General features: G+C 43.3%; 1 protein-coding gene across 6 annotated transcripts in view; it reads left to right on the top strand.

Moving 5' to 3' along the window:
* Nucleotides 1-20,094, top strand: part of DGKI (diacylglycerol kinase iota) — a 304,108-nt gene that overhangs the window by 154,030 nt on the left and 129,984 nt on the right. For 4 of the 6 annotated variants that reach the window (XM_038400320.2, XM_043518610.1, XM_043518614.1 and 1 more), the window contains exons 9-13: nucleotides 2,944-3,039; nucleotides 3,344-3,418; nucleotides 3,815-3,910; nucleotides 7,244-7,326; nucleotides 19,925-19,985. In XM_038400320.2, coding sequence (XP_038256248.1) covers nucleotides 2,944-3,039; nucleotides 3,344-3,418; nucleotides 3,815-3,910; nucleotides 7,244-7,326; nucleotides 19,925-19,985 — 411 coding nt within the window. The remainder of the gene's footprint in view (nucleotides 1-2,943; nucleotides 3,040-3,343; nucleotides 3,419-3,814; nucleotides 3,911-7,243; nucleotides 7,327-19,924; nucleotides 19,986-20,094) is intronic. The other 2 variants (XM_038400325.2, XM_043518599.1) reach the window with 1 other exon arrangement.

Here is a 20,094-nt window from a genome sequence, read left to right as displayed (position 1 = left end):
ATGGCGGGACCTCCTGCCACCTTTGGAGGGTGAGGAGCCCCGGTGGGCCAGCCTATATTCCACCTTAGTCCCAAGGCCCACCGGGGATGTCAGTTGGCGGCTCCTTCACGGAGCTGTGAGCACGGGCGTGTACTTGGCGCGGTTCACTTCAATCCCAGACACCTGCCCCTTTTGCGGCATGAGGGATACCCTGGCACATGCCTACCTGGAGTGTGCCAGGCTGCAGCCCCTATTCCGGCTCCTCACCAATATCTTATTACGTTTTTGGCTGCACTTCTCCCCTCACTTTCTCATTTATGCACTCCCTATCCGTGGCCCCACAAAGTCACGGGATCTCCCGGTCAACCTCCTCCTGGCCCTAGCTAAAATGGCCATCTGCAAAACCAGAGTGAGGAGGTTGGCCGATGGAGTCTTCTGTGACTGTAGGGCCTATTTCCGATCCTCGGTCCATTCACGTATCCGGGCAGAGTTCCTCTGGGCGGCGTCCTCTGACTCCCTTGATGCCTTTGAGGAGCAGTGGGCGCTGTCCGGGGTTCTCTGCTCGGTGTCCCTGTCCGGTTCCCTTCATTTGACTCTTTGACCGCACTCCTGTCCCTGTTATTTTATTAGTTGTCCCCCGGAATTTTTTGGGTATCTTGGTCGTGTGGATCCCCCTTTTAGGCTGGGGGGGATCCTTTAGCGGTGGACGGGCTTTGTCCGCCCACTTCCCGGATTCCAATAAGACTACTTTTCTATAGCCATCTGGCCTTGCGCCGTCACACCGTGTAGACCCCAGTGGTCTCCCAGGGCTGCTATTCTTTCACCAGTTTGAAATGAAAGTTTGCATATGTATAACCAGCACCCCTGCCTCTTACCTGTTGTATAACTACTGTTGCTAAGTTATAGCAAACATTCAGACTCTCTAAATATCACAAAAATAGGCCTACTTAAACACTGTGGTGTAATATAGTATTGACAAAGCCACATTATGTCTTTTCTTGCCAGTGTGTGCAGATACAAAACACTATTATATTTTAATCCTGGTAGATACAGATACCATGGCGTGATCTTCTAATAAAGTTATCATGTGGGTATTTTTTGTCCACAATGGCAAAAAAGCAGCTATCTTACTACATGATTTGGCAACAAATATATTTACACATGGTTATTTTTTAATGAGGATAATGCTACTTTCGCTAATTGTCCCAGCTTTATCCAGAAGAGCTGTACTGGGTTTAGTGCCTTCCACTAAAGAGCAGATTGTCAGCTTCTTCCTGTAAAATAATTAAGTATAATCAATGGCTCTGATATAGTGCTAGCTCTTTATATATAGTGCTTTTCATCAGTAGAACTCAAAGCCCTTTACAAAGGAGATAAGTAACATTATCCCTATTTACATAAGAGGAGACACTGATTTTCCCAAGGTCACCCAGCAGGTCAGTGGCAGTGTTGGGAATATAGGCCAGATCTCCTGAGTCCCAATCCAGTGCTCTGTCCACTAGGACACACTGCGTCTAGCTCTGTGACAAGGTTTCAAGAAAAAATCCACCCAGGGAGAAGATCTGAAGAATGAATCTAAGAATCTCTACAGTGATTACTACAGATGGAGAAATATTTTTTGCTTCATTACACTGATTTTAAACTTCATATCCTCTTTCAGTCTGATTGCACTGTTTGAGAGTGAAAAAAATCAGTAGGATATATATGATCCATCCACCTACCCCTGTCAGTGTAGTCTAATAACAAATGATGCTTTCTTATGCACTTCCATATGCACCAAATTAGGGGAAGTTTAGAGCACTTTTATATAGCCAGTCTCCTGCTTCTTAGCATAGGTGCAACATGCCTCAGGTGGCATGTGACCAGGATTCATAACCAAATTTGGTCCTCTGGTTGGATCATTAGCTTCCCTGTCTTGGGTGGGTACTGATGGGGCGTGCGATGTGAATGCCGATCCCTTTATGCATGGTGAAAAGCAACAGGAAAATTGGTTGGTTTGAAACGCCAGAGTTGGTGCGTGGGGAATCAAGCAATGAATCCAGTAAATACACTATTTAATGCAATGGGGTTGTTGGCTGAAGACGAGTAAAAACAGCCGATTCTGATGAATAGCTTTGCCGTGTCCACTCACAAGTCTCCGGGCCAGTGAAACTTTTCTCAGTAGGGATGTCTAGATCAATTTGGATAAAATAAGACTGACTTGAACTTTTTGTGTAGAAGAAAAGAATGGAACTTGTTCACTTCTTGAGGTTAGAAGTTCTGCACGTTTTCTTTTAATTTTCTGCCCCACTGTACTTCTAGTTTTGAATAGACTAAGCTGAAATACTGTGGGGGAAAGTCCATTTTCGCAGTGTTTCCAGCTCAGCTGAAACTCAGCACTATATGAATAGGGAGAAAATGTATAGGGATATGGCTATTTTAATTCAACAACTGCAGCAATTAAAAAAGAAAAGTGGCCCTGACCACATCAGCACATTTCTGTGGTCCACCATCAATGAAGTTCGCGCTATTCTGGGGAATAGGGTTTTTTTTTTTCCCCATAGAATTGTAGGACTGGAAGAGATCTCAGAGGTCATCTAGTCCATTCCCCTGCACTCATGGCAAGACAAGTATTTTCAGTTAATTGCTGTTGCTGATAGAATTTTTTGGTAGGTCCTACAGAATATCTATTTGTTTTAACTATTTTTTCAGCAGTAGAGTAGCAGAGATTTTTGTTTTTTTATTTTAGAAAAATGAAATCCTTAAATATTAAAAATTCAGAGGAGGTTCTCTATCAGATTATTACACTAGTTTCATGGTAGGCCAGGTTTGACTTTGTCTGCCAGCATCTTATGCAGTGGTGGCATGCATTATGTTGAGTCAGGGTGGTCACCACAGTTCAAACTGGGGTTTTGTTTTGTTTTTTGTTTTTTAAACATGAAAAAATAGCTCATTTTATCATGTTTTATTACATTTTTTGTGCAGGTGGTCTCCATACCAGGAGACGAGCCTGATTGGGAAGGAGACTGGAGCCCTGGAGGGAAAACGGGCGTCTCCTACCCCTATTGGGAGGGTTGGCAGGTACAACATGTGGTGTTATGTGAGTCTATGGGAGTATCTGAGTTTTTTCTCCCCACGGCGTGGGAAAGCTTCCAGTTCCAAAGCACCAGTCTGGTCTCCGTGTGTGGCTTTCTCCATCAACGGTGGTGTGGAAGTGTAAAGCATGAGACGCATGTGATCTAAACTTCAAGCATGTGCCAGACACTGTATCATTCTCCAAATGGACCATGCATGAAGGAGCTTCTTAAATGAGGCTACTTCTGGGGCTGACTTGATTTTTGTTTTGCTTTCCATGCATCTTTTTTTTTCTTTTTCTTTTGCATAGAACTCATTAAAAACTTCAACCCGGCGGAAGAAGAGAACATCCTTTAAAAGAAAAGCCAGCAAAAGAAGCAATGAGGTAAGTCCTAATTAATATTATTTGACTGGTGGACTGAATGGATATTTTTATCTCTAGCCTGCCAATTAAAATCCAGCATGTCTATCGATCAGCCAGCCCAGGTTGGCCTATCCTTCCATCTTTATATGGGTTGCATAGATTCATTCTCTAGGTAGAATAGGCTAGGCTGAATAGTTGAGGCATGATGAGGGGGAGCACAGGGAATCTTGTCGTCTATATGCTATAGCTGTTTTCTGACTAAAGGTCACAGGTATTTTTAATCTAGTGGCTTTCATGACCACAGAAGCATCTAAAAACAAAATTTGAGACTGCTTTGTGACTTTTTTTTTAATAGAGATTTTAGCATTAGTTTTGCATAGCTCTAATTAAAGTACTTTACCACTTCTGATTTTGCAGGAAAACAAGGGCCGACCATTTGTGATAAAGCCCATCTCTTCGCTTCTCATGAAACCACTGCTGGTGTTTGTCAATCCAAAAAGTGGAGGGAATCAGGTAAAGGCATCAGCTTGATCCCAGTGGGAAGGTTTCTACAAATTCCTTTAAATTATGTGTCATGAAGTGATTTCCAATGAGGCACAGAAAGGGAGGGTTGCATGTGACCTGGGATGCAGACTTCTAGAATGGAGGACTGGACCCTTCCCAGCGAATCTTCTTCCCACCTGAATTGAGGTTTGGATTGTTCTGTGTGATCTTCTTCCCAGGTTTTGATTCTTTCAGCGGAAACCAGAATAGTGGCTTGGAGTCTTTCAGGAAACCTCAGTCTTTCCACAGAAATGGATCTCTCCGATTCTCCTAAGTAATTGCCAGTCATCCTCCTGCCCTACCATTGGTTTGGTTTAATCAGAGAAATCTCCCAACATCCCTTGGCCACGTACCGTATGTTGTAAAGCCACATAGTCCTGAACTGTAAATATGTTGGAAACGGAGCTCTAGAAAACTGAGTTTCAGAGCATGACACTGTTGCTTAGGCATATTGCTCCATTATCAAGCTGTAAGCAGCAGGCTGAACACTTTAGTCATGCAAGTAGAGCTGAATTAAACAGCTGAAGTAAAGAGTGGGTTTACACGTCAAATTTACAAAAATTTCAAAATTCCCTGCAAAGGAAAATTCTGAAATATTTTTTGTTTAGTTTTGATTTTGACCTTTTAAAACATTTATATTCTATTATAATATAAAATAAAATGTTGAAATGAAACGTCATTTTTAAACGAAAAATAAAAATGTTTGTTTCAGGAAATGTTGAAATGGGATGCTTCAACATTGCCAGAACTTTTTTTGTATGCTTTTCTCCAAAACAAAATTTCAGCAAACTTGGAACTATTTCACAAAACATCTTGATTTTGCCATAACTGGGTTTTCTGATGGAAAATGGTTCCATCACAGTTTTTCCAACTAGCTCTACTGTGAATTTGAAGCCAAAACACATCTGCATTCTAAATTCAATGGACATATGTTATTGTTGTTGTTCATATTACCTGAACACCTAGGAGCTTGAGTCATGGGCCATGACCCCATTGTGCCAGGCACTGTAAAAATACAGAATAAAAAGACAGTCCCTGCCCCAAGAGGCTACAAATACAGAAAGAGTGGGATAGGTCATGTGATTGTTCTCTAGGGCAATCATCTGTCACGATGGATGGTTTTTGTTTTGGCTTGCTAGTAAATACTCCTTTTTTGTTTGCTTTTGTTCTGTAAAGCACAAAGAATGAAAGGTACTACGAAGATTATAGATTCATAGATACTAAGGTCAGAAAGGACCATTCTGATCATCTAGTCTGACCTCCTGCACAGCGCAGGCCACAGAATCTCACCCACCCACTCCTATGAAAAACCTCACCCATGTCTGAGCTATTGAAGTCCTTAAATCATGGTTCAAAGACTTCAAGGAGCAGAGAAGCCTCCCTCAAGTCAACCAAGCCCCATGCTACAGAGGAAGGCGAAAAACCTCCAGGGCCTCTCCAATCTGCCCTGGAGGAAATTTCCTTCCCGACCCCAAATATGGCAATCAGCGAAACCCTGAGCATATGGGCAAGATTCACCAGCCAGATACCCAGGAAAGAATTTTCTGTAGTAACTCAGATCCCATCCATCTAATATCCCATCTCAGGGGATTTGGCCTATTTACCCTGAATATTTAAAGATCAATTACTTACCAAAATCCCATTATCCCATCATACCATCTCCTCCATAAACTTATCGAGTAGAATCTTAAAACCAGATAGATCTTTTGCCCCCACTGCTTCCCTTGGAAGGTTATTCCAAAACTTCACTCCTCTGATGGTTAAAAACCTTCGTCTGATTTCAAGTCTAAACTTCCTGGTCGCCAGTTTATACCCATTTGTTCTTGTGCCCACATTGGTGCTGAGCTTAAATAATTCCTCTCCCTCTCCTGTATTTATCGCTCTGATATATTTATAGAGAGCAATCATATCTCCCCTCAACCTTCTTTTAGTTAGGCTAAACAAGCCAAGCTCCTTAAGTCTCCTTTCATAAGACAAGTTTTCCATTCCTCGGATCATCCTAGTAGCCCTTCTCTGTACCTGCTCCAGTTTGAATTCATCTTTTTTAAAAATGGGAGACCAGAACTGCACACAGTATTCTAGGTGAGGTCTCACCAGTGCCGTGTATAACGGTACTAAAACCTCCTTATCCCTACTGGAAATGCCTCTCCTGATGCATCCCAAAACCGCATTAGCTTTTTTCACAGCCATATCACATTGGCAGCTCATAGTCATCCTATGATCAACCAATACTCCAAGGTCCTTCTCCTCTTCCGTTACTTCTAATTGATGCGTCCCCAACTTATAACTAAAATTCTTGTTATTAATCCCTAAATGCATAACCTTACACTTCTCACTATTAAATTTCATCCTATTACTATTACTCCAGTTTACAAGGTCATCCAGATCCTCCTGTATGATATCCCGATCCTTCTCCAAATTGGCAATACCTCCCAGCTTTGTATCATCTGCAAACTTTATTAGCACACTCCCACTTTTTGTACCAAGGTCAGTAATAAAAAGATTAAATAAGATTGGTCCCAAAACCGATCCCTGAGGAACTCCACTGGTAACCTCCCTCCAACCTGACAGTTCGCCTTTCAGTAGGACCCGTTGCAGTCTCCCCTTTAACCAATTCCTTATCCACCTTTTGATGTTCATATTGATCCCCATTTCTCCAATTTAACTAATAATTCCCCATGTGGCACGGTATCAAATGCCTTACTGAAATCTAGGTAAATTAGATCCCCTGCATTTCCTTTATCTAAAAAATCTGTTACTTTTTCAAAAAAGGAGATTAGGTTGGTTTGGCATGGTCTACCTTTTGTAAAACCATGTTGTATTTTGTCCCATTTACCATTGACTTCAATGTCCTTAACTAATTTCTCCTTCAAAATTTTTTCCAGGACCTTGCATACTACAGATGTCAAACTAACTGGCCTGTAGTTACCCGGATCACTTTTTTTTCCTTTCTTAAAAATAGGAACTATATTAGCAATTCTCCAATCATTCGGTACTATTCCTGAGTTTACAGATTCATTAAAAATTCTTGCTAATGGGCTTGCAATTTCAGGTGCCAATTCCTTTAATATTCTTGGATGAAGATTATCTGGGCCCCCCGATTTAGTCCCATTAAGCTGTTTCAGTTTCGCTTCTACCTCTGATATGGTAACATCTACCTCTATATCCTCCTTCCCATTTGTCATGCTACCATTATCCCCAAGATCCTCTTTAGCCTTATAATAATAATAATAAATATTATTACGTATAAGAGTTATTAGCTTATTCGCTCATTTATTTTCCTTCCATTTTCTATCCTAACAGGGCACTAAGGTTCTCCAGATGTTCATGTGGTACTTGAATCCACGCCAAGTCTTCGATCTCTCTCAGGAAGGGCCAAGAGATGCGTAAGTACTGAAGCGTTTAACATTGCCGACCTCTTTGTTTGCTTGTTAAGTATGTGGGCAAAGGGTAGGTTGGATGGGGCTTCCTGATAGTAATAGGGAGGTTGGCCAGGCTTATCAAAGTGTGAGCCGCTGTTTAGAGCCTGATTCCCCAATGCAGTTAAGTCCATCCTTGTGTCCATCCTTATTCAGCAAAGGACTTAAGTACTTGCTTAACTGCACATTTCATTTTCCAAAAACTTCTGTGTGGGTTGTTTTTGTGCAGAGAGCTAGAGATCAAGCTATTGATGCGATATGGGTCAAAATGGTCTCAGTCAAGGTCGTGCATGGCACCCACTAAATCTTTGGGAGACCCAAACTGAGAGTGGTGTTTAAGAAAATGTACATTTTGTGCAGTTTGCATGCACCACTACAGTAAAACAGCTAGAGGTTTCCCATTCTCACGATTTTACACACTTTAAAGCTCAGTTCTTGTAAGTGCTCTAAAATCTTGACAGTTACTTGAATTGCTTTGAAATTTTGGAGTGCCTCATGGGGGCATGGGATAGCATTAGTGATCCAAATTTGGGATTATTTGACCAATGGGTTTCCAAGTTACAGCCCCTGCAAAAAGAGTTTCCTTCTGCTGCCTTGTTCTGTTAAACTGAAAGGTACTAATGACTGGATGCACAGACCTCATTGAAACTGATTGCTGTGACCTGACCCTTCAGTTATCATAAGGAAGGATAAATTAATCAGAAGCCCCCACTTAAAGCAAAAAGAATTTGAGACTGAGTGGCTGGAAGTTGCTTCAATTTGTGAGTCATGAGTGGCAATTTTATTTTGGAGGGAATGTAATCAAAGTAAAAAAATGAGACGTGAATCCTTGGTGGGAGGGGAAAGGTATTAGGGGTGAGTGGGTGGGGTTATGGAAGGGACATAAATAGGGAGGGGTGAGAGAGGAGGGGGCTCAGGTGAGGGAAGAGTTGGGGGTGGAGGAAGTGGAGGAACACTGGGAAGGGGGATGTGGGGGTGAGTGGCAGGAGAACGGGGGGAGAATAGGAGCAGGGGCATCTGTCAACCCACAATTTCCCCTCCCAGATGTGTGCCCAGATCTAGGGGGCTCTTACACCTCTAGTGAGGGTCTGAGTCCCTTGTTGCCTCCCTCATATGAGCTAAGATATGGGACACCATGCCCCACTGGTGGTGTTTGAGATCCTCTTGCTGCCCCCATGTGTGAGCCAGGATCTGGGGGCCCTGGGCCCATTTACAGGGGTTGGCCTCCCTTTACTTCCACCTCATGAGAGTTGGGTTCAGGAGGGAGCATGCCCATTTTGGAGGGTATGAGGCCCCCATCCATGCCCCCCATGTGAGCCAGGATCTTGGGAAGTTCTGCCTCTTTGGGTAGGAATCTGAGAACAGTCATACTTTTCCCAGGCTCTAAAAAGCTCTCCTTAGGGAGATGAGAACACACACTGAGATGAATGGAACAGTTCACACATCTCAGAGCTACTGTTTCAGGCTGTATTCATCTCCAGGAGTATTCTCATGCAGCTGAGAGCATCACTGTGAGATGAACAGGTCACTTCATGCCTTTCAGAGTCTCTTGTGCTGCAGCTCGATGTGCAGGGGAAACTTTTCACTTTCATCCTCCATCTGTCCTTCCTCGTTAAAAGACAACTATCCAAGTGCTCTAAAATCCAGGTGCTTGTGTGGATTTTCTTGGAATTTGCTGTGCCTTGTGGAAGTGGAGTAGGGTTAATGCCAGGATAAAGGGGGGGGGTCATTTGAGCAAGGGATTCCAGAGATATAGGCCCAGAAAAAATAACCATTTTTCAAAAAATTTCTAGGTATTTTCCATCTTTGTGCAGAGCTAGAGATAAAAATATTGCAGTGATGTGGGTCAATATAGTCTCAGTCAATTTTTATACTGGGTATTGCATTACGTACTAAGTTTTTGGGGGACCCAAATTGTGAATAGTGTTTAAGAGCATGTTCACTTCCATGAGCGGCGGTTGGACCCCCCCCACTTCGGGGAGGCTAGTCCAGTGGCCCCACCCCTGCCACATGTGGCTCCCATGGCAGGAGCCCTGAGTTCCCCCTGCCAACCCTCTCCCACAGCCAGAGAACCCCCAGGCCGGCCGGAACCCCAAGCTGCCCCCTGCCACCAGAGGAACCCCAGGCCGCCCTCAGTCCTGGGCCAGCCCCAGCTGGTCGACCGACCCAAGCTCTAGCGATGCCAGCTGGCCAACCCCAGCCCTGGGCCAGCTGTCCCGAGCAGCCCCAGCCACAGGCCAGCCGGAGTAGCCCCAGCCCAGTGTCCTGCGGCAGCGGCTCCAGCCAAGGAAGGGAGAGCCTTCCCTGGCCTAATATACCTGCTGCCAGTGTTCACTTCTTCACGTAGCTAAATGTGCAGTCTGGAAAGATAACCGTGCACACACAATCATAGAAATACAGAGCTGGAAGGGACCTTAAGAGGTCATTTAGTCTAGCCCTCTATGCTGTGGCAGGACCAAGTATACCTAGACCATACTTGACAAATATTTGTCTAACCTGTTCTTAAAAACCTTCAGTGATGGGTATCGCAGTTTAGGGCAATTACATCTGTATTTGCCATTCATGGTCTAGCAAAGGCACCTATTCTCAAAATCTCGGCTCCCCAGCCATCACCTCTCTTGGGTGGAAACCCACTTCTCCCTGCCAACTGGGGTTTTTCCAGGCTGGACAGTTCCCTGCTACACTGTGTTATTACTTAGCAAAGCATACTATCTCAGCAGGCCTGCTTTGCCTTCCTTCCTCAGAGACTACAAACAGCATAACTGCCCATAGTTGTTGCCACACAGCTCTTTCTAAGCAAGTGCATTTATTCTTAAGGGAAGAGGATTACAGAGAAAACATATTAAAAACAACGAAAGAACTTACACACATGGTAATAAGCTTACAAGGAATCACCCCAGCTTCAACAAGGGCTCTGGCTGGTGAACAATCCTTCAAACCCCTCTGTGGTCAGAAGTTCATAACAGTTGTGAATCTGGGAGTTACTCCTTTATGCTATTTGGGCCTTTTGATCCTGGGAATAAGTAATTCAAAGGTCCCTTCTTTGGGGGCAAGCTTCAAAAGATTAGGTCTGGAGGTAGGTATTTGTATTGCTCTTCTCCCAAGTATTTTGTAGAAAACCTCCTTAACTAACAGTTCATTCTTGTCTCAGCCCATTATTTAAAAAAGTCCTTGGAGGCTTAACACTTTCCAGGGTTTATATAGTCATGTCTTCCTGACAAGTTACATACAAGCCCACAATAACACACAAACATTTGCATTTTTAATACAATGGACTCCTAAAATACTTAAAGATAATTCAATAAAATTTAAATTAATTAAATAAGGTTTGTCAAGACATTGCCATATCTATCACAGTGGAGATTTCACAGCTTCCACTGGAAGCCTATTCCAGTGCTTATTATCCTTTTAGTTCGAATGTTTTCCAAAATATCTAATATCTATCTAAAAATCTCCCTTGCTGCTGATTAACTTGATTACTTCCTGTCCTTCCTTTAGTGGACATAGAATTATAGAAGTGTTGGACTGGAAGGGACCTCAATAAGTCATCTAGACCAGGCCCCTGCACTCAAGGGGAGAAGAGTTGATCACCATCCTCTTAGTAGCAGTGCTTAACATATTTGAAGACTTTTATCAAGTCCCCCTCAGTCGTCTTTTCTCAAGACTCATCCTGCCCAGTTTTTTTTTTTTAACTTTTATTTATAGGTCGAGTTTTCTACACTTTTTATTTTTGTTGCTCTCCTCTGGACTCTCTCCATTTTGTCCATATCTTTCCTAAGGTGCCCAGAATTGCACACAATACTCCAGCTGAGGCCTCACCAAGTAGAGCAGTACAAATACCTCCTGTGTCTTATATATGACATTCCTGTTAATACACCCCAGAATTATAGTATGCATTTTTTGCAACTGTATACAATTGTTAACACATATTCAATTTGTGATCCACTATAACTCCCAGATCCTTTTCAGCAGTACTATTGTCCAACCAGTTATTCCCCATTTTGTAGTTGTGCATTTGATTTTCCCTTCCTAAATAAAGTATTTTGCACTTACCTTCCTTGAATTTCATCTTGTTGATTTCAGATGAATTCTCCAATTTGTCAAGGTTGTTTTTGAATTCTAATGCTGTCCCTCAAAGTGTTTCAACTCCTCCCAGCTTGGTGTCATCTGCAAATTTTATAACCATACTCTCCACTCCACTGTCCAAGTAATTAATTAAGATATTTAATAGTACCAAACCCAGGATAGACCCCTGTGGGACTGCAGTTTGACAGCAAACTATTCTTTGAATATGTTTTTTCAGCCAATTGTGCACCCACTTGATAGACCTTACATCTAGATCACAGTTCCCTAGTTTGCTTATGAGAATGTTATGTGTGACTGTCAAAAGCCTTACTAAAAGTACGATATATCATGTTTACAGCTTCCCCCCGCCCCGGCCCGGCCTGCCCCACTGACTGTCTAGACCAGTAACCCCGTGAGAATTTTGACACCACTCCAATAAAGTAGAAGATTATGAGAGAGTTTCTATGCAGCTACTTAATGCCTGCCTGGGTAGTCTGAGGGAAAATGCTGATGCCATTGCCCCTGATGAGCATCTGCCACTGACATTCTTGGTACACCTGTGCAATACAGATTTAATAAGTTGTTTGCTACAAGTTGTCTCTGTTCTAAGATAACATGTTTTTATTTTATGTGGAGATTCACTATGAACAAAGCAGAATAGTCAGCAGCCAGTCTAACCAATTTTTTTGTTTTATTAGGTGGGGAGGAGCCGGAGGACTTCGGGGGTGTGTGTGTGTGTTGAGGGTGAGGAGGGGGAATCACGGACAGGGCGAGGGGTTGTGGCTGCAGAGAGGCTGGGAAATGAGGACGGGTGGTAGGCAAGCCTTGGATTGGTTATTTCAGAAAATCTGTATTTTACTGGCCTCTGGCTGGGGAAGGGAAGCAAGTGGCTACTTCCTGATCTTGGGGCAGATTAATGTAGTGTTTCTAAAGACACACAGGGTGGAGGTTTGGAACTGAACATAAGAACGGCCATACTGGGTCAGACCAATGGTCTATCTAGCTTAGTATCCTGTCTTCTGACAGTGGCCAATGCCAGGTGCTTCAGAGGGAATGAACAGAACAGGTAATCATCAAGTGACCATTCCCCTATCCCCCATTCCCAGCTTCTGGAAAAATAGGACTAGGGACACCCAGAGAAAGGGGTTGCATCCCTGACTACCCTGGCTAATAGCCATTGATGGATCTATCCTCCATTAACTTATCTAGTTCTTTTTAGAAACCTCATATAGTTTTTGTTTTCACAACAACCCCTGGCAATGAGTTACACAGATTGACTGTGTGTTGTGTGAAGAAATATGTACTTTTGTTTGTTTTAAACCTGCTGCTTATTAATTTCATTGGGTTGATCCCTAGTTCTTGTGTTAAGTGAAGGAGCAAATAACATTTCCTTATTAATTTATTCCACGCCAGTCAAGGTTTTATAGACCTCTATTTATTTTCATACACCTGACAATGCAGGTACCTTGAGTGCTGAGGGGAAAGAAAGATGTGCACTGCCAGGGTTGCTAATGTGGATTCCGGGTGATTCTTGGATCACGAGGTTCCCAAAGTTTGCAGGAGAGCAAGGAGTACACCATGAGTGACATGGGGATTGCTAACTACAGGCTAATTTGGGTGGAGAGAGGTAGCCTCCACTGGTGTCGTTTTGGGGGCCTGTATTTTGTCCACTCTGCAATGTCTAACTGGTGAGTTAAGAGGTTTGATCAATCATAGAGTATGGTGATTCACTTGGGCTGAAATGATCTGAGCGTTATTCCTGGTGTGCACCACATACAATATATAAGAGCAGATTTGGACTTCATCAGTCCAGGAGCTGTGATAGTTTTCTCTGATTTGGCTCAGTGTCTAACTGCTACAGCGGCAATTCAGAATCTATTAATAAGGTTGGAAGAATATTATTTGGGAAATTGAAGGGTTCATGGCCCACTGCAAAATGTGCAATATATGTCATAGAAACATTACAAGCTCTGGCACTTCACTGTTTCTAGGAGATGGGGTACATCTGTTGGACAGGGTTAGAGGATCTTTCTCTCAAACATAAAACTGTCAGTCATTTGGAACAGAAACCTTGCAGAAACAGAAATAGTGATTTCTATCACTGGCCCTGCCACAAACTCCACCCTCCAACCATTCTGAAACATAGCCAGGAACACCATTCCACTGTAACATAGTTTTCCTCACTCAGTTGAGTTATAGGAGGAGGGGAAGTAAGAGTAATAGAAATTTTGAATAGCAGAGAATGAACACTTCAGAGAGCTGCATTCACTGCTAGTGATGTGGGAGGGAGAACTACAGTAGTTGGGAGGGGATGAGCGTGTACATTTAATCAACTGTGTGGTGGCAGAGTAAAGGTTTGTGTGTTATCAGGGCATCTTGGGGCATGGCTGAAAGAGGGCAGAATTAAAGTTGCGCCTTAATTGTGCATTTCCTGGTTTTTAGAAGTTTGTTTTTGCTCAACTCAGTATTCTGAAATGGGACAATACACCACCAAGCATCCTTAACTTTGTGTTAATTTAGGGTTGGATTTTTTTGCCATTGCCTCTTTTATATAGATGTGTGGAGACTCCAGGGCCCAGCTTGCAATGCTTCATCTTGATGCTGAGTAACCTCCATGCAGTGGAGTGGAGTTCACTTTAATCAAGAGGGAGCATTGTATGCTGAAACCTGTAACCTCCATGAACTGTACAACCCTAATAAAGGTGGGAGGGTGTAATCTGTTCTATTGCATGCTATTTAGGTGTGAACTTTTGTGTCCTGGCAAGTGGCCAACTCAATTGGGCAAAGTGTGGGTGTCCCTATTGTAAGGTGATTTGTATTTTCTGAAAGAGCCCAGCCAAATAATGAAATAAAACACTAAGTCTGGAAATGATATAGTTAGAGATGGCACTTCCTATGGTAAGGGAGTAGCTGAAGAATGGGGTGACCTGCTATTTTTCAAGGCAATACAGGACAAGAATGAGTAGAAAAATACAGGACAAAAGTTTCCCTTAAGGGATATCACATTTTAGTCATGACACAAAATCATACTTCATATCACACTGTTTGATATGTTACATGATTAATGCTCTAAAACATTTTTTATCTGATCAAAAGCTTTTTATCAGTTTCTTATTATATGCATTCAGCACCCAATCAAGGACCTTCCTTATTACATAGGATGGGTGGTTAGACTCCCATAGTCATGGGGCAGCCTAACTGAAGAAAGCACCATGCCTAAATCTCTGCTGGGTACCCAAGTCATCAGCCACATGTTGGCTGACCTTTTTCTAATAGTTTATCCATTACAGGGGACTAGATGTGACTCTCCAGGTGTGGCAACTATATGTAACCATCTCTGCCCACGTAGTAATTTAGTTCCCTGGGCCACAGGCACAGTGCTGGCAAAGCTTACCTCATAGTGTTCCCCCAGGCAGGTAAGCAGGTCTCCCCTTTTATAGGGGCTGGCTGACAAGGGATTTCAGTTCTTCCCTTTCATTGAGGAGGGAGGCTGGAAATGATTGCGTCTCTGTCTGTTACCCAAAAAAGAGGCATTTAATTTATTTAATTATTTATAAACCGTTCCTTTCCTAAGATCATGCAGAACATACAACAGATACAATTCCCATTTTTTATTGTCCATACATCCAACACTTCAGGGCATCATTCTCATGTACACCAGGACTCCTTCCTACCACTCTGGCAGTGCAATGAGGCCTTAAAGTGGGTGTAAGTTGAGTTGGTCAGACCACTGTAAAAGGGCTTGCGTGTAAATGAGAATCAGCCCCTCAATTTATACTCCAGGGTCCCTCATACCTGGATCCACATTATTCAGTTGTGTGGTCTTTCATCAGGATTGCATTTCACCATGGTCATCTGCCATCCCCATATCATTTCATCACAGCTATTCTTTATCACCGTTGCTTTTTGACTAAATTATTGGCATCTCAGATTTAATATCCGGTGGTGAAGAAACACGATGAACTGTTGTTGGCCTTATCCACACTACAGAAATGAAACACCAGTAACGGAACTAATGGGACCTGTATCACACAGGTTTAAGCACAAATGGCTTAGTGCATCCTCACTAGCCCTGCTAAATTGTGCTTTGAAACCTTGCAGGGTAGCTCCACACCCACACTAGCACTGTCCTAAACCAGTTCAGCTCTCTGATTACCTATCCCAGAGTTGCTGGCACAGCTCCCAACAACACTGCATTCTGGGAGACTTTGAAAGGCCATCAGTGCACTGTGGGATGGTAATATGAGGACTAGTTTCAGCTTTCTATATCTACATTGTCCCTAAAACAATTAATACTAAAATAATTCAACTCAGTCTTTATTCCCTGACAAAGCATAATCTACTTATTTAGCCCCACTAAAAACTCTTTGGAGCTAGGGTTGTCACCCTTCTAAATGCTTGTAACTGAACCCCTGAGGCCCCGCCTTTGCTCCGTCTCTTGTTCCCAAAGCCCCATCCCCATTGTTAGCTCTTCTCCCCTTTCCCCGTCACTCGCTGGATTGTCTCAAGGGGCCTGCCTGCAGGTAGGAGATGGCCCTAGATGAGCAGGTGCTGCCAGAGGTTAGTGATCTGGCACCTCCCCTAGCCCTGCGGTAACCAGACTTTTGGTGCGGGTGCTACTTTCTGGTTAAAAACCAGGCACCTGGCAACCCTAAATGGCAAACAGACACAGAAAACCAAAGACTGGACTTTCCGAGTAAAACCCAGGTGGTGGCAACTCTGTTTGGAGTACTTTTGTGTATGTATGCAAGGTGTGTTACAATTGTTTGAGGAGCAAATACTTATTAAGGTAAATTTCTGTAGTTTAGACAACACCATGGTGATGGCTGAAGCCCTGCTAAATTCATCGTTGTCAAGTTTCACTCAGAGGTAGAGGACGTTGTACAACACTGGAAAGAAATTTGGATTTTGTTTCTCCAGTTTTACTTTCTCCCTCTGTTCTACCTTGTTCCCACCAAACCTGTAATTGTTTTCCATTTTCTCAGCTCCCTCCAATCCTGCTGGTGATATGAAATTTGCTGCACACCTTCAAACTTCTAGCAGACTGCTCTCCCTTTCAGTTTAATAATTGGACTGGAACCCACCAATATGCTTAGTAGGAAGGCACTTGTGTAAATACAGCAGAAACACACGCAGCTGATTTGTGTGTGCCTCCACAGTATAATCATCTGTTTCAGAAGTAAGAGGGAGATTAGCAGTCTAGAGGAAACATAGTGGGAGTTAGGGGAGCTGGCAGGAGAAATGCCCCAAATGCAAGGGATATATCCTACTTTAGCTCTACTCCTACTTTCGCCAGGACTCTCAGTAGGCCTGAAAGTGAGTGTTTGCGTTTTCAACCTACAGTCTGATTTTCAATTTCAGGTTTGTTTGCTTTATACAAGGAGAAAATCAGAAGTTTCCCAGCTTCTGAGCTGGAGTGAGAAATTCTCCTTTCAGTTTGACTGAAGATTTAAATAACCAAAATTAAGCCAATTGAATAAGGCCTGGTGAGCCATGGAAGAAAGAGCCCATGCTTGCTTCCTGGTAGGCTTTTCATTTTTCATAGTCATATCTGCAGCAATTGGATTTAATTTTCTTCCACAAAACCAAGTTCCATGACTCTGTATGGAGAATTACTGCTGAATTGAGCTATCAGTTGGGTAAAGAGGCCTAATATATCGCTTAACCCTTGGTAGTATACTATTTACTATGGTCATACCAGTCAAAAGACATTACTGCTTTCAGGAAAATAAGCTGTTTCGTTTCACAGCACATGGAACAAACGTGAAATCTATGAGAAATGAATTATGAAGCATGAAGCTCTTAAGAGGTGAAGTTTTACCTTATGGAAAAGCTTTCATACGAGAACAACTTTGCTCTGTAGCCTTTTTCAGTACCATTAGAGGGTGCTCCAGGATAACTAACAATCTCCTGCAGTCTCTTCTACAGTGGACTGAGATCTGCTTTACTAGTGTCGGATACTGGAGTGAATGTTTTGGTGAAGGTGACTTACTATCAGCACTGGCTGAACCAAAACTATTTGAGGCAGACACGGTTCAAGCTTCAGCCACACCACGTTGCTGGGGCACTTTGTTCTTCATCTACAGCAGCGGTTTTCAACCCATAGTCTGCGGAGCCCTTGGAGCCCACAGACTTTGTCTAAAAGAAAAGGAGTACTTGTGGCACCTTAGAGACTAACAAATTTATTAGAGCATAAGCTTTCGTGAGCTACAGCTCACTTCATCGGATGCATTTGGTGGAAAATACAGAGGGGAGATTGATATATACACACACAGAGAACATGAAACAATGGGCTTATCATACACACTGTAAGGAGAGTGATCACTTAAGATAAGCCAGCACCAGCAGCGGGGGGGGGGGGGGGGAAACCTTTCATGGTGACAAGCAAGGTAGGCTATTTCCAGCAGTTAACAAGAATATCTGAGGAACAGTGGGGGGTGGGGTGGGGGGAGAAATAACATGGGGAAATAGTTTTACTTTGTGTAATGACTCATCCATTCCCAGTCTCTATTCAAGCCTAAGTTAATTGTATCCAGTTTGCAAATTAATTCCAATTCAGCAGTCTCTCATTGGAGTCTGTTTTTGAAGCTTTTTTGTTGAAGGATAGCAACTCTCAGGTCTCTAATCGAGTGACCAGAGAGATTGAAGTGTTCTCCAACTGGTTTTTGAATGTTATAATTCTTGACGTCTGATTTGTGTCCATTCATTCTTTTACGTAGAGACTGTCCAGTTTGACCAATGTACATGGCAGAGGGGCATTGCTGGCACATGATGGCATATACCACATTGGTAGATGCGCAGGTGAACGAGCCTCTGATAGTGTGGCTGATGTGATTAGGCCCTATGATGGTGTCCCCTGAATAGATATGTGGACAGAGTTGGCAACGGGCTTTGTTGCAAGGATAGGTTCCTGGGTTAGTGGTTCTGTTTTGTGGTGTGTGGTTGCTGGTGAGTATTTGCTTCAGATTGGGGGGCTGTCTGTAAGCAAGGACTGGCCTGTCTCCCAAAATCTGTGAGAGTGATGGGTCGTCCTTCAGGATAGGTTGTAGATCCTTGATGATGCGTTGGAGAGGTTTTAGTTGGGGGCTGAAGGTGATGGCTAATGGCTTTCTGTTATTTTCTTTGTTGGGCCTGTCCTGTAGTAGGTGACTTCTGGGTACTCTTCTGGCTCTGTCAATCTGTTTCTTCACTTCAGCAGGTGGGTATTGTAGTTGTAGGAATGCATGATAGAGATCTTGTAGGTGTTTATCTCTGTCTGAGGGGTTGGAGCAAATGCAGTTATATCGTAGAGCTTGGCTGTAGACAATGGTTCATGTGGTATGATCTGGATGAAAGCTAGAGGCATGTAGGTAGGAATAGCCGTCAGTAGGTTTCCGATATAGGGTGGTGTTCATGTGACCATCGCTTATTAGCACCGTAGTGTCCAGGAAGTGGATCTCTTGTGTGGACTGGTCCAGGCTGAGGTTGATGGTGGGATGGAAATTGTTGAAATCATGGTGGAATTCCTCAAGGGCTTCTTTTCCATGGGTCCAGATGATGAAGATGTCATCAATGTAGTGCAAATAGAGTAGGGGCATTAGGAGACGAGAGCTGAGGAAGCGTTGTTCTAAGTCAGCCATAAAAATGTTGGCATACTGTGGGGCCATGCGGGTACCCATCGCAGTGCCGCTGATTTGAAGGTATACATTGTCCCCAAATGTGAAATAGTTATGGGTGAGGACAAAGTCACAAAGTTCAGCCACCAGGTTAGCCGTGACATTATTGGGGATACTGTTCCTGACGACTTGTAGTCCATCTTTGTGTGGAATGTTGGTGTAGAGGGCTTCTACATCCATAGTGGCTAGGATGGTGTTTTTAGGAAGATCACCAATGGATTGTAGTTTCCTCAGGAAGTCAGTTGTGTCTCAAAGATAGCTGGGAGTGCTGGTAACGTAGGGCCTGAGGAGGGAGTCTACATAGCCAGACAATCCTGCTGTTAGGGTGCCAATGCCTGAGATGATGGGGCATCCAGGATTTCCAGGTTTATGGATCTTGGGTAGCAGATAGAATACCCCAGGTTGGGGTTCTAGGGTCTTAGACTTTGTCTAAGATTTCCAATGGGGTCTTCACCTCCATTAAAAAATTTTTAGGGGTTCACAAATGAAAAAAGGTTGAAAGCCACTGATCTACAGCATCCTTGCTGTTCCAGGTGTAAACTTTTCTTGAGCAGTGGCTGGTAGTTGTTCCAAACATGGAGCATTTTTGTTGTAAGGGCAGATTTTCTTTCCATCCCACTGCCTATCTCAGATACTGAACTCTACACTGTGAAGTAACTGTTCTTAGTGATAAAATTGGCACTCTGTAATATTTTTTTCATTGGTATGTACAACTGCCTCCATTGTTTTGTTTATTGTCTATGAGTGAAACATCCCTTATTGCAGTCACTGTATTTCTAATTGCTCACTTCCATCCTATGTTCTTCCTTACGACTCTCCCCTTCCCCCTTCATTTCCCCTGCCAGACTCGAACTGTATAGAAAAGTGCCAAACCTGCGAATCCTGGCCTGCGGTGGGGATGGAACGGTAGGTCTTCTGCGCGTTTCATGTCAAACTCGATGATTGTCTCCATTAACTCAGAAAGGACAGAGCTGGACAAAAAAGCCCCTGCAAGTTAGACCTCAGTCCAGTATCT

This window comes from Dermochelys coriacea, chromosome 1 (assembly GCF_009764565.3).
Source record: "Dermochelys coriacea isolate rDerCor1 chromosome 1, rDerCor1.pri.v4, whole genome shotgun sequence".
In the NCBI taxonomy this organism is placed as follows: Eukaryota; Metazoa; Chordata; order Testudines; family Dermochelyidae; genus Dermochelys; species Dermochelys coriacea.
This window is presented reverse-complemented; position numbering and strand designations above follow the sequence as displayed.